Raw genomic sequence first — 14193 nt, forward strand, 5'->3', positions numbered from 1 at the left:
CAAGATGCTCACTCTAGCTCAGGTCACGTCTGCCCTGGACTCAGGAGACTGGATGGCAGCGTTCGACTTGCAGGATGCCTATTTTCACATTCCCATCCTGCCTGCCCATCGGTGCTACCTGTGTTTACGGTAGGCCAGGAGCACTTTCAGTTCACCATGCTTCCCCTTTGGCCTAAACAGCGCCTCTCTGGTGTTCACCAAGGTGATGGCTGTGGTCGCAGCTCATCTGTGCAGATCAGGGGTGCCAGTCTTCCCCCTATCTCGACGACTGGCTGTTGAAAGGAAGTTTGCCCCAGGCTGTCGTCTCCCATCTGCACACTACAGCGAACCTTTGAAAATGCTGGGGTTCTCCATCAAAGTGCCGAAGTCACACCTGACTCCTTCTCAGATGCTGATTTTCATCAGTATTCTGGATACGGTGCAGTTTCAGGCCAATCCTCCCGAACTGCTGAGTCTAGGATATTCAGGCTATGATACCGATGTTTCAGGCTCTATCCTGGAATATTGGTGAGAATGACTGAGGCTGCCAGGCCTCATGGTCTCCTTCTTCACATGCCGGATGGACTATGCAGGCTCCACAGTGGGACTTGAATTTCCAGTGAGCGCAGCATCAGGAGAATCTCTCTGACATGGTCCAGATCGCAAAGATGAGTGCACTGGTGGCTAACAGACCCCAATTAGGTCGGAGGCAGACCCCTCTCCAACCAGACCACACAGTAGTAACAAATGTATCACTCCTTGATGAGGCGGGCATCTGGGAGAGGTGAATATCTGAGGACTCTGATCTCTGACGCAATCCGGGCTCTACATTAACTTGCTGAGGCTCAGAGCGATTCGCGTCACATGGAAAGCCTTTCTTCCTTCAATCAAGGGAAAGCTGGTTCAAGTGTTAAAGGACAACACCACTGCCATGTGGTACTGCGGCAGGGCAGGCTTGTGGACCCTTTTTTAAGAGGCCCGCATCTCGGGACGTAGCTGGAACAGCAGGGTATTTAAACACCTTCAGGTTCTCTGAATCTCCAGGGTGGATGAACTCCGATATCGATGCCTAGTGGATCGTGAATGGAGTCTCCATCTAGAGGTGGCGCAAGGGCACTTTCAGCAGTGGGAAGAGCCTTGGTTAGATCTGTTCGCCGAGAACGTGCAATGTCAACAGTTGTGCACACTGGAGTTTCCAAGGTGGCACTCGCTCGGCGAACTTTGTCTCGAGTGGAGCTAAGGTCTCGTTTACATCTTTCCGCCAATACCACTCCTGTCCAGAGTGCTCAAGTAAATCAGGAGCCACCTGGCCCAAGTCATTCTTGTGGCTCCATACTGGGCACCTAGAGACTGAGAGACTTATCCCCTTCTCCAACTGAACATCGATCCTCCGATCAGGCTCCCCCTTCCGGAGGATCTTCTGTCGCAGCTGCAGTGGAGGGTCCTCCACCTGAACCTGCCAACTCTGCCTTCTTGCCTGGAGATTGAGCGATGGCAGTTGACAACATTCAACCTTCCTCCTGAAGTCTGGAATGTTATTTTGGCAGCCAGGCATCCCTCTACAGAGACACAGTATGCTGGCTGGTGGCACAAATTTGTAAAATATTGTATAATAAGATCTAGTGTTCCTCTTTTAGTCCTTTTTCTTTATTTTGACCCTTGCCCAGCAAGGCTCTGCTCAGGGCACTCTCAAACTGTACCTATCTCCCCTGTCTACCTTCTTGAGACTGCCAGACCAACACTCTTTATTGAAATCCTCTAATGTAAATAGATTTCAAAGGGGCTTTACGTAAGTTTCCACGTGCCTCTTTCATGGTGCCTCTTTCATCATGCCTCAGTGGGACCTTAATTTGATTCTCATTCCAAAAGTGCGCTCCATTCGAACCTCTGCGCAACTGCTCCCTCCAGCTACTTACCATCAAAGCATCCTTTATAGTGGCCATAACTTATGCAGGATGGTGAGCGAGTTGCAGGCTCTGTCATCTAAGCCTCCTCCTTACCTGACCATTTTCCCTGAAAAGTTGGTGCTTGGAACTAGGGCCTCTTTCTTATGGAAAGTGGTAACACCGTTCCACATTAGGCTATCTGTCACCTTGCCCACTTTCTACGCTCCTCTGCACCCCTCTAAAGAAGAGGAGCAACTCCACCCACTTAACCCAAAAAGAGCGTTCGCATTCTACCTTAAACTCACAAAAGAGTTCCGGGTGGATGAACAACTCTTCATGGGGTACGTGAGAGTGAAGAAGGGTTTTGCAGTGCAGAAACAGACAAATTCTTTTTGGGTCGTCCTTTACATTAAAATCTGCTATGCTCTGGCTAAAAAGCAGCCTCCAGAGGGCTCATTCTACCAGAGCTAAGGCTTATAATGGTAGAGACTTGATGTAACTGCAGATTCCTTAGCGACCCATCCATCCTCTCCAAACTGCGGACAGGTTAGGTTCATGGCTTTCCCTTTTCAGGGCATAGTTGTTTATAACACACCAATGTCCGTGCACATCATGGTTTTGCGCTTCTGGCGTGGAAAGTCATGAAGGTAACGGACGTCGGTGTGCTGAGGTGGCACTTGTATAGGTGCCACAGACATCACAATGGCGGAGCCGACTGAAGCCTCCTACCAGCACGCAAGTGTATTGCACACAGAAAAATGTTCTGGATCCAGTCTGACGCCTTGGGAAATTCCAAGGTAAGGAATCTGCAGCTAGATCATTTCTCTACCAAATAAGGCGTTACCGAAGTTAAGTAACTTGTCAATCAGGATTCATTAGGAGACCGTAGCTATATTCACCTATAGCGTGCGCAGTGTGACCCTATACACCGGCGTTTGGTGGAAGGTTTAATCAAGAGACAAGTGGTCTGTGTAGATGTATACTAAGTAAAATAGCATAACATGGTGTGGTAATTGTTCTTCTCTCTCCAAAGATATCCACTGATGATCTAGCCAGTCGGGACATAAGCATAAAGTCTATGCATGGTATGAATGGAAATATGATGTGCGCGATTGAGTAAATCACCACTTGTTTGACTTAGAAAGGATTAGGCAATCCATAGGGATTCTTGTAATTCTGGTCCTGACGAAAGCCTCACTATCTTCTTGAAAGGCTGAACAATGTAAACCACGTTGAAGGATACTTGGGAAATTAGGCCACACATAGTGTTCGCATTTGTTTTTTACTGTGCCAAGGCGATATACGTATAAAAAAGTTTGTTGCAGGTATGGCTCAGGTAGCCTTTTAACCATTTACTGTTAGGATTCCTTAAAACATCTGTAAGTGCGCCCTGAAATAGATCAGGTTGAAGCCTGCCGTGGATGTATTAGACTCCATCATGAAAACTCTATGATGAAGCATGCCTTCTGGATTTCCTGAATGCTGAGTTTTATAGTACAAATCACTCGCGTATCGGTACCACCCAGATGGACTGGATTCGTAGGGGACTTTGTTTTGTGACTACCATTAAATGTAATCTGGTTTTCCCCGTTCTTCCCTGAACCAAAGAACCTTTTTTGATTAATTATGCTTTGCCAGCTAACGTATTTCATTGTGAAAAGTGAAGCTAAATAATAGGGCAATTAGCATAGTTTTGGCTGCATGGCTCAGGTGATGGTGTTGTCCTTTAATTGTCATATTGTTCACTCAGCATTTAGCCGAGACTGCTGTACAGATTAAAATGTCAAAAACGTTTCAGCCACCGGTCCAGTGAAAATAAACCCTTAATTCGTTAGTGTTGGTTTGAGTTTTGCCCGATAGACCAGAATTTCCAGTATGTGATATTTCTGGAACAGTTTTACTGGTGGCCATTTATGGAATTGTTTTACTGGTAGCCATAACATCGCACAGGAAGTCTGTGCTCTCCAGCCTGTGCTCCGAACACACGTTTCCACTGCAATTAGGTGGTCAGCATACGTTGTTTTTTTCGCAATGATTATCTTTGGATTGCATGATTGAGTTAGGGTATTCTTTCAAGCTCAGGTGGAAGGCTTTTTCACAATAAAATTAATCACACAGTATTTCTATACCCTTTTTGCCACTTAAAGTGGGGCAAATGTTGGCAACTCTAAAACAAGGAATTGCATTTCTGCTCACTCATTGCTGCAAGGTTTGGGGCTCAACTCCCCCAGATAAGAACTATGTATCCTCTATTAGAACGAAGGCAGCAACAGTGGGCTTCAGTGACATATATATATTGAGGGCATCTGTAGGACATCGCCACAGGCTGTCTGAATCTTTTAAAAGTTTCACCTGTTGAATGCAATTTTCCCACAAGGGCACCCCATCTGACCAAAGTAAATCTTCACCCTACATATTTTACACTATTCAGGGGAGAAATAAAACAAATAAAAGTTAAAGCACTAATTCCAAAGTAAGTCACCGTAGGTAGTGTCTGCCCCAGAATACAAGTCTATTCGCTCACTGCTTTCCCCCAGAAAAACGTGACCTAAATTTACTTGTGTGAAGACATGCATTTTGTCACCCTGCATAACTTTAACTTGGCTCAAATGCTTTCTTTTTCAGTGTTTTGTTGATCATGGTATTTTCTCTGTGGTGTCATATGGTTTAGTTCTGGCAATATGAACACTTTACCATCTAGGAATTTAATTATATTCAGCATCACCATGACTCTCTGATCTTGATTGCCCAGCTAAAGTGTGAGACTACACAGCACCACTATTCTATAACCTGGCCCCATTGTAGAGATTATAATTGCTTTTTCAGATTTCCCTCACAAGATCAATTGCTTCCAGAAGTAATGCCTTTTTTAAACACTTCAGGCAACAGGTCAATGTGTTTTTCCCTACAGGTATTTTGTTTCTCATCCATTTATTTTTAAGGCTTTGAGCATAATTTTCCAATTGTGGCCTGTTCTCTGAATGTTTTATCTTGGAAAAACACCCTGTGCCAACTTGGCACTAGAGGCTGCAGTTTCACCAGTTTTCTTAGTAATGATTTAGCCTATGTTTCACTGCGACAAATCCTCAAGGCTAGGATATTCAGAGCAGGTTTCCATCTAGACTATCCTCTGGTCAGTGCTGGTCACATATGCAGCCTTCAGTTAAATTGCTAAGGCTTTCCATTAGGAGTTGCCTCCCCCCCAGAGTTGGCCTTCCATCCCAGTGTCCACTCCCTAATTTTGAGTATCTGTAGAGGGACCCTGTTACATTGGTATCATTGTTGGAAAAATCCTGTTTGTCCCTAAGGGCCATTGCCGCATTTGAATTACCGCCAGGAATGGAGGTCGCGCTTTTTCCTTCTTGGCACCATCCCTTTGGAATAAAATGCCTCTCAGTCTGCGCACAACCTCTGAACACACTAGTTTCATAAAGAAGCTGAAGACCTGGCTTTTCTGCTAATTTTAGCTGTTTACCTTTCTGTCAGAATTGTCTGCATGCGCCATGAGACTCTTTGGACGTGATATGTGCGCAATACAAATATCCTGACTTGACTTGACTTTCAGAGTCCCTAAGTTTTGCAATCTCTACAGGCCTGAACAGGTTGGCCCTGTCCCTAGTTCCACTGATCCATTTCTTTTTGGTCACTTGAATTTCAATCTTCACCACCCCCCCGGCCATGTTTCTTCCAGCTCATGGCCTGAGAGTGCTTCCTAACTGCTCCCGTCAATGCTTCTTGTTGCCAGCCAGAGTTGTTCTGGAATTACACCAACATTTCTGGTACACTGTGGGGTTTCTAGGAGCTTCACTTACCTGAGCACAAACCCTTCCGTGTGGGTGACTAAACTGCACTCTCTAGGACCCTCCCCAGAATTGTCAGCACCTCTCAAGCATCCCTCCTTTCAAAGTGACATCCAACTGCTCATTGTTGATTTAGCAATGGAGGGAAGGCCATACCTACCCGATCCTTTGATTTGCAACAGCATTGGAGACTGGAATCCGCTCACTCGAGTTCCCCGGATTGGAGCACCTCCTCTTCTTCGGTGTCTCGTACTTACTCCTGTTGACCGCAGCCCATTTTGACCACTTTTGAGCCCAATAAAGGGAGATTTACTAGGGAAATGTATTTACACTCCCCTACTGCAATCTTTGTTTTTGTTTTAATGTCTTTTTGAAGACACATCATGGAGTAACTTCTATTAAACGTTGATGATCACCACAAAAATTGGCAGCTCCAACATAAAATTGACCAGATGGAGAAACAATTTATAAAGCGGGCTGCTCTACAGGAATGACAAATAATTACAGCGAGTCCCCTAAATTGCTGCATCGGTTGTAGATGGGAGTCCTCCAGTGTCTGATTATTACACACACAGCCACACACACAGGGGGTCCGCAGCATAGGAGGCAGCCCAGTGAGAGAGAAAGAAGTGAACAGGTGATGGCAGAAACTGGAGTACATTCAAGAGTGCTGGAGAAGTAGAAAAAGGGAACTAAGAGGAAAGTAAACTTAAATGGGGCAAGTAATGTGCCAGGCAACAGGGTAAAAAAACCATGAACTAGGCAAGAGGCCGAGGAAGTAGAAATGGCATGCAGCAGGACAAGTGGGTCAGAGGCAGCTGAAATTTGGAGTCTGGGGAGCAGTGGGATGAAAGAGACAAGGCAATACAGTGGATCCCTTTATGAGATTGATTGAGAAATTAAATTAACAAGTACAAAAAGTCTGCCTTTTTGCCTTGACAATTGGGAAATATAGAGAAAATGTTCCTTGACTTTAAACAGTCAACTTTTTCGGTCGTATATGTGGTAAGTACATCTAAATAATAAGATGAAAAATCTATGCCCACGTCTGTTTAGGGTCTTTGTGGTAGTATATAAATGTTGCTCGTGGTGGTTAAGGCTAATTGACTTTTCAGATATTTACCACAATTCATAAAGAAGGAAGTCTTGATTCAGTTAAAAACTGGAGGCATGTAAAAAAAATTTGACTCCCTAAAATATTATGCCTTCTTGAATACATAAGTGCAAAGATTTTCTATTTTACTGAAATGCAAAATAAAACTTACATATTTTATCTATTCTAAGAATTGGAAGTTAGGATTCCCATTTCCTAGTAATAAACAAATGTTCATTGCAAGCTCACAGTATGACGGGCGAATGTAAAAAGGTATTTCCCAATATGTTTGCGATTGAAAACATTTTTACTTGCATGGCAATACAGTCTGCCTTGTCTTTCCTGTGACAGGTTGCAAATTCTGCTAAAAAATACCACTGCTGCAAAGTGACTCGAAAGTTGTTAAAAAGTAGAATTTTAACATGTGGGGCTCTATAAAATGTAGATAGTCACTTATTTTACAGTGATTATCTTAACACAAATATACAATTTGTGTTATGCAAAGTGGCCTAATTTGAAAGTGGTAACTATTCATGAAGCATGGTAATTGTTTTTTTAAGTTGCACATTAAATGTTTTTTCATGTGCAATCACGTCCTATTTTGAAGTCCATATTTAATAACTGAATACTCTTTTCTGGATATTATAAAATTAAATCTCCACTCACCTCTCATTAGGGTGAAATTTGAATTTGTGTGGAAAGCACTGTTAGCACTTTATTAGGTTAACAGCATATATAATTAAACAAATTAATGCCAATAGATTAATAATGCTATTGCTGTAATTAAACTGTCAGTAACGTGTGGTTGTTGACAACTGCCTGTACTACAGAAGCTTGGCATGTGATGTAACCTCTTTCTGTGAATGAAGGTACATTTCTTTCTCCTAATTTATTACATTGTTACAACAGTTTCCTGTTCATCAAAATGGTAACCTTTTAAAATTGATTTTTTTTTTTTAGATGGACAATGCTATTAAATTGTCAACATTTTTAGGTTTTGAGTAGAGGAGAATTCACTTATTTTTCCCGTTTTACTTTTGTGCATTGTCATTCTTTGACCACTGTTACCCCATTTTTCAAAGAAAGTCTAAGCATGAACTATTGTTATTGGGTTACCCGTGTGATCTCACTTTTTAATCTCACTTTTTAATAGACTTTCATTGTCCGCATTATACATGTTTATCTCTTCTGCCTCATACTAAATTTGTTTAGTGCACTACATAATACACTTGACTTAAACATATATATTCTATTCTCCATTTTGTTCTCCTTTATAGTCTAATAAAGTATGAAACATTGGAATTAAACCTATCAAAATGTTTATTACAATGTTCTTTTCAGCTAACCTAGTACCTTTTTAACTTTCTTCACTGCATATGCTTGATCCGTTGAAATTAAGAAAAATCTACCTCAAAAGGATTGCAGCCTGGGCCGAAGTCACATACTTGTACACTTTACACAGGAATGTGCTACAGGGAACAGTTTCCGGGGTGAGGTTGTAGCTATATTACAGAGGGTGATGGACGCCCGACTGAAGGTCGTCCCTAAGCAATGTCTTTTAGAGTTTATTCCCAAAACTAAGAACAGAAAGATTCCCCACTGGTTTGCATCACTAGGCCTAGTGCTCATAAAGACAATGTATAGCTGTTGGCTGTCTTTGTTTGAGGCCCCATAGTAGCTGCTTGGCGTGAGATATTCTAGAATGGGCACAAGTGTAAGAGTTGGACATGTGGGTGAACAGAAAGGGTGAGAAGATAGCTGAAGGTTTTTAGAGGTGCGGGTGAACATGCTGCAGTCATTGAGGAGCCTGCATTAGACACAAGATACAACACAACCCCAGGAGAATGTATACAAGGGCTATTGGGTTGACACCATGGTGCCCAAGATATATAAAGCAGAGGCTGGCTTATAGGATTGTCAGTAAATTTATTTTCTTTGGATCAAGACTGGATGGGCACTGTGATCTGCACAGAGCTATTAGCAGCAATAGTGCAACTTGAAAACGTAGTTAAGAGCTATGATGCTTAAAATTTTGTTATGTCATAAAATGATAAATGGATATTTTTTTAACCTAGTACCTTGAAATACTCTTGTACACCTATTTCAAGTGGTTGAAAATATTCTGTTTGATAATTTTCCATTCTATCTTAACAAATTGACTGGACCCTTTTGAAGTTATTGATGTTTTTTTATTTGATATGCTCTTACTTTTTCTACTAGGTAGCACCCTACAGGAATGAAACCCTACTAACAATGAAATGCAATTCTACACTTGAAGATTTAAATTCACAAATAACTTTTACATTTAGCCCTACAAAAGAGGTCTCCTTTATTTGTTCAAAAATATGAATGTTCCCTGTCTCCCCTCTATGGAAGTTTTCAAAACCGAAACTCAAAACAAAGCTCTCAACTCAACCTCTTTTAATCAGTTTTTTTTTACATATAAACTAAATTGGAAATGTTGAAGAGAAAAGTCTTAGATGATTTCTTTTTTTTATTCAATTGTACACAGTACTAAATAAGAATTTGGTGACCTATTTTACACTTCCTTTTATTTCTTAATCATAAACATAAAGGCAAATGACTACATTGAGGAAGATTATTAAATGATGGTAAATAAAAATACTTCAACGTATGTTGCACAATTTCAGCTAACCTTAAATAACATAAAAAGTTTTATGTATTTGAAAGTAACATACTAGATTTAGTTTCACACAAGCTTGCAGTTTGTTAGCTGTGTTTTTCAATAACAAGACAGTTGTTTTACTAAATTGTGCATCTTGGAGCTTGATGTGTTACCAGCATTTGTATAGTGCCTTTTTGTCATTTCTATGAACATGTTACTCTTTGTGTAGAATCTTCAAGTTGCAAAACGTTTATCTAAAATGAACATGGATGATTTAAGTGGCTAGGAAGAGTAGTATTTCTCTATGCATTTATACCATTTTGAACAAAAATAACCATCGATATGCAATGAATAGTTTATTCATATTTTTAACTCCTTTTTGGTGCCTTTTCTTGGTACAAATTCTGATATTTAGCTTGTACGCATCTATTAACATGGTCATAACAGCCATGGTACATCTAATGCAAAGTAAATTACAGATTGAGCATTTACTCTATTTAGTATTTTACGGATTAGTGCAAAAAGAATAGGTGCCTAAAATGAACTAATGACGAGCACTGATTACAACAGTAAGAATTGTATGCTCGCTTTGTGAGTTTGACTGCAGTGCTTTTATAGACAAATTAAATAAGCTTTTTGACAATAAAGGTTTCTTTGCAATACATTTTATTGAAGCGTAAAGTTCAATATTTTATTTTGCCCTTTTAACAGACGTTTATTGCAGGCGAATAAAGGCAGTTCTTTTAATCTAACATCTACATTGGTGACAATATTGTCAGGAACTCAGTTGTTTTACTAAAAACTAATACATTAAGTTTAAATAACATTTTGAATAAATGGTAAATCTATTCGTATAAGTGGAATGTTGTGTTAAACAATGTTGAGTTCATTTGCTGGATTAATATAAACTGCTTTGTTTGCAGGGTTTATTGCCATCCCAAAACCAAGCCAATTCTCCAAGTGGAACTGTAGTATAGCCACCACACTACTGCTAGTGAAACATTCACTACGAGAAAGACGTAATGACTATGGGACCAGGACGTTTTCTTCAGCCAGAGAGCATCAAAGTATATAAACCCAGAGTGCATATTTTGAGTTACATGAATTGAATAGAACTTCACAAAGGCATTACGGAGGTGGTTTCTTATTTCATTCTATTTCTAGGCTGCGAACCAAAAGACAAATCTTTATTTTAATTTTTAGAAAAATGGATCCTTTGGTATTACAGTAAACCATTAGAAAAAAAACATGTTTCTTTGCTTTCTACTTTTAAAGTTTAATATAATTTGATCATATATATGTATATAAATTGATATAGCTATATGTATATATATGTAAAATAATATATATATACATGTATATATATCTCTATAGTAAAATAGTATGTTTTTGAAAATTCCCAGTAAGTTAGATGGTTGTACAAATTAGTATTTCATTATTGTATATCTTGCACTGATTTTATTTTAACCAGAAGTGGTTAGAAGATAACCTGGAATGCACTTGTGAAGAAGAAAGTGATTACTTTCTGGCTTGAAACTGTAATTCAGGAAGATGGATGCTGCAATCAGATTTTATATTATAAAAACAATGTTTGCACTTAAATAGTTTAATGCTAATACAAAACTATTTTGAAAGGGGCCTACAAACTCCTAGAATACTGTGTTGTGCAGAGAAAATATAATTTGTATCTATTCAACATTAATTTTAATATTGTTGTTTCCAGTTGCAATCAACCTTGTATAAATTGTATAAATGTAATTCATTGATTGGGGGGAAAATGGGTCATCACACTAGTCATTTTCATTTAAGAAAATAGTGATATTTCTAATTTTAGAAATTAATATTAAACAATTCAAAAGATGCAGTTTGTTCATTTTCTTTTTTACATTGTTTTACAATAATTAAACATTTATATTGCATCACTCAAATCAGTCACCAATTAAATCCCTGCAGTTTATGTTCAAACATTTCACAGTCTACTTCTGCTTCCAACGATTCTCTAGTTCATCCAGCTGCTCCATTCTCAATTGGCCAGAAATAGAAACAAGTGTGCGTTCCTAAAACTGATGATCTTGCTATTTTATGCGTGGTTTCATAAGGGCTTGCATAGTTCTGTAGTGCTAGAATCTTTTAATTGTTCCTTAAACTATTTTGGGGAAATCCCAACTAATAACGTGTGGGTCATTTGATTGCATTAGTGTTTATAAGGTAAACGTTTTGTGTAAGCATTTTGTTCGTACATGTGAATTGGCATGACTATACTACAACCGATACAGTTGCATATAATTTGCAAACGTATTTATATTTAAATTTACATTTAATCTTCATTAAGTTAACTCTTCATTGTCATTTTCTTCTATTTTCTAGTTTCAAACAAGAGGCCTTTTACTTCCAGTGGCCAGTAGACGTGTCATATTTATACCTGAAAAATAGTCTTTTTTTTTTTTTTCTTTTTTTTTTAAATGGGAGAAATTTATGTGAAGAAAAATATTTATATTCAACATTAAGTAGTATTGTCATATCCACTTTCAGTTAAGCCAGTTATATCTTAATGTTTAATGAAGCATGTTTCTTCACTTTAAATTCTCCAATTTTAGCTAATTGGATGTATTTTTTCTGTTATAAATATGGCACCATGTCTACAAACCACTGGGAGCAAGATGCCTGGTGTTTGTAAATGTGACACTTGGAAATGGGAGAAAATGTAAATGATTTTTATGGAGTCTATATAAACATAAAGTTAAATCTTCAGTTTAATTTTGATCCCATTTCAAAGATTCACCTTTACACACAGCAGGTACCTTGCTTCCCGTGGCTGGTATACACAGTGCCGTATTTATAAATGAAAAATAAAAGCTATTTTCAGTAGGAGAGATTTCAAGAGCAGAAAAAATGCTCCGTATTATGAACATTTTTGCAGAACATTTTTCTGCACTTTAAATTTCTTCCATTTAAAAAACAAAAAGGGGTTGTATGTATGCTCTTAGCTGCTTTTAATATGTACTGACACCGCTCTCATCATAGTCATCTCTTTAAGGTGGGAATATTGTTATCACATTTGACCCATGTAAAGTTCTGACTGTTGTCCACCGTAAGACCGATTCCTTTCCCTAGCATAACATTCAGACTGTCTTGTTGACAAAATTATGAGCCAACTTAACATGCTATTAAATAATTCTCATAAATGCCACAGTTGGCCATCTACTCGGGAGTATGTGCCAGACTTTTGGCACGCTCCAAATCCCTTTTGATATAACTAAATCTTGCCAACATAATAAGGTGTACTATTTTTTGTGCTTCTCTTTTCTTATTAAACCAACCTTCTTCCAAGTGCTCAGAACTCAGTGCACTACGCAATTCTGTCTCACCATATATAAATGCCGTCCTGGAAGAGCAACACATGACTGTTGTTGCAAAATAAATTTGACTTCTTGCTTTGATAAACAGTGAGGCGAGGCCAGATTAAAAGATAGTCTTCTGAACTAGTAAATACCCTCTATTCATATAAATGCCGCTTACTCTTTGCAGCTAGGTTGAAGTCGGAACTAGAGGTAGGCAGACTAGGTTTAAATATGTTTAGTGCACGTGACAACAAGAATTAACAAGCAATCTCAATGTAACAACCACCTCCTTACATCACCGAGTAAAGGCAGACAAACATTACTTTGTATACTTAGCTACATACAAATCCTCTACTACGCCACTAAAAAGGCCCAAAAAAGGAGGCAGAGGAAGATTTAAAGAAAAGTATCTGAGAAAATGAAGTCATTTTGAATTTACCTAATATAATCTGCCATTACTCCATGAAGAAAAGACTTCCAGCCCAAGGAGCACATAACCCCACCCCTTTTATATCCCATGAGCATGCCTTATCGTGCTACATCAAAAAAAACTTACTGTATTAGTCGCCCATTGTCTCCCTCCAAATAGTCTAGTAATTTAAGGGGCAGTTCTACTTGTGCAAAAGCATAGCAGTTTCATTTACATTTCAAGGCTAAGCATTTCAGGGAAGCACAGATGTGCTACTACCACCTAAACTGCCAGCTCCTTCTGATTAGCCAGCAGTGCCCTTTTCCTAACTAGTATGTGTGGATTTAAACCTGGAAGGAATAAAAGTCTGATATGCCTTAGTGTCACTGGTTTTTACTTGATGGCAACCTTAACAACTCTGCCCTTAAATTCCTCAACAAAAAGCTAGCATAATAGTATCATCAAACCGCTGTTAGTGCTTGGCGTTTTTGGGGAGATTCACATTGCACTCTTCACCAACTGTTGCTCCAAATCCACAAGGGCTCCAGGCCAGCTCATCATTATCCTGCTCATTTCACCCATCAAGGCCTCAGGATAAATGTGACAGGGGAGTTCCAGCATCTTATGTGAAATTCCGCTCTTCAGATTGTCTAGGGTGTTGGTGTTCAGTTTGATGATGGTCTCTCACATGGAATCTGAAGTCATCAAATCTTGCACAGTTTACTGATTTTTGTTTTTCTTTCTCCATTTTCTCTTTATGTAGCTCTGTTATTGCGCAGGGCTACGTTTTTTTTCTTTTCCTCATTAGCAAATACCTTTTTTTGAAGAACCTCCAGGCACATCATGCTGATGGACACCTGTCTGATCTAATACTGTGAGATTCCACAGGTCCCCACACCACTTCAAATGGCATCTGCTTTTCATGGTATCACAAGTGGTGCAAACCACACTATCTTGATAGTTTCTATGACCACCTTCTTTCCAATAATATGCCGTTTTCTCAAGCAACACTTTTACGTTAAGGTGGGTTCCTGCCTAATTTTATGCCTTAAAGGTATT

The 14193-nt window shown here is 39.3% G+C and overlaps 1 protein-coding gene across 5 annotated transcripts in view; it reads left to right on the plus strand.

Moving 5' to 3' along the window:
• WDR20 (WD repeat domain 20) overlaps window positions 1-11245 on the plus strand; it is a 151637-nt gene extending 140392 nt beyond the window's left edge. For 3 of the 5 annotated variants that reach the window (XM_078660199.1, XM_078660196.1, XM_078660197.1), the window contains one exon: window positions 10308-11245. In XM_078660199.1, coding sequence (XP_078516325.1) covers window positions 10308-10361 — 54 coding nt within the window. In that variant the 3' untranslated portion in view covers window positions 10362-11245. Of the gene's footprint in view, window positions 1-8978 lie in introns of all 5 variants that reach the window. The other 2 variants (XM_078660195.1, XM_078660198.1) reach the window with 1 other exon arrangement.
• The last annotated feature ends 2948 nt before the right edge of the window (window positions 11246-14193 follow it).

Source organism: Lissotriton helveticus, chromosome 9, assembly GCF_964261635.1.
Source record: "Lissotriton helveticus chromosome 9, aLisHel1.1, whole genome shotgun sequence".
Classification (NCBI taxonomy): domain Eukaryota; kingdom Metazoa; phylum Chordata; class Amphibia; order Caudata; family Salamandridae; genus Lissotriton; species Lissotriton helveticus.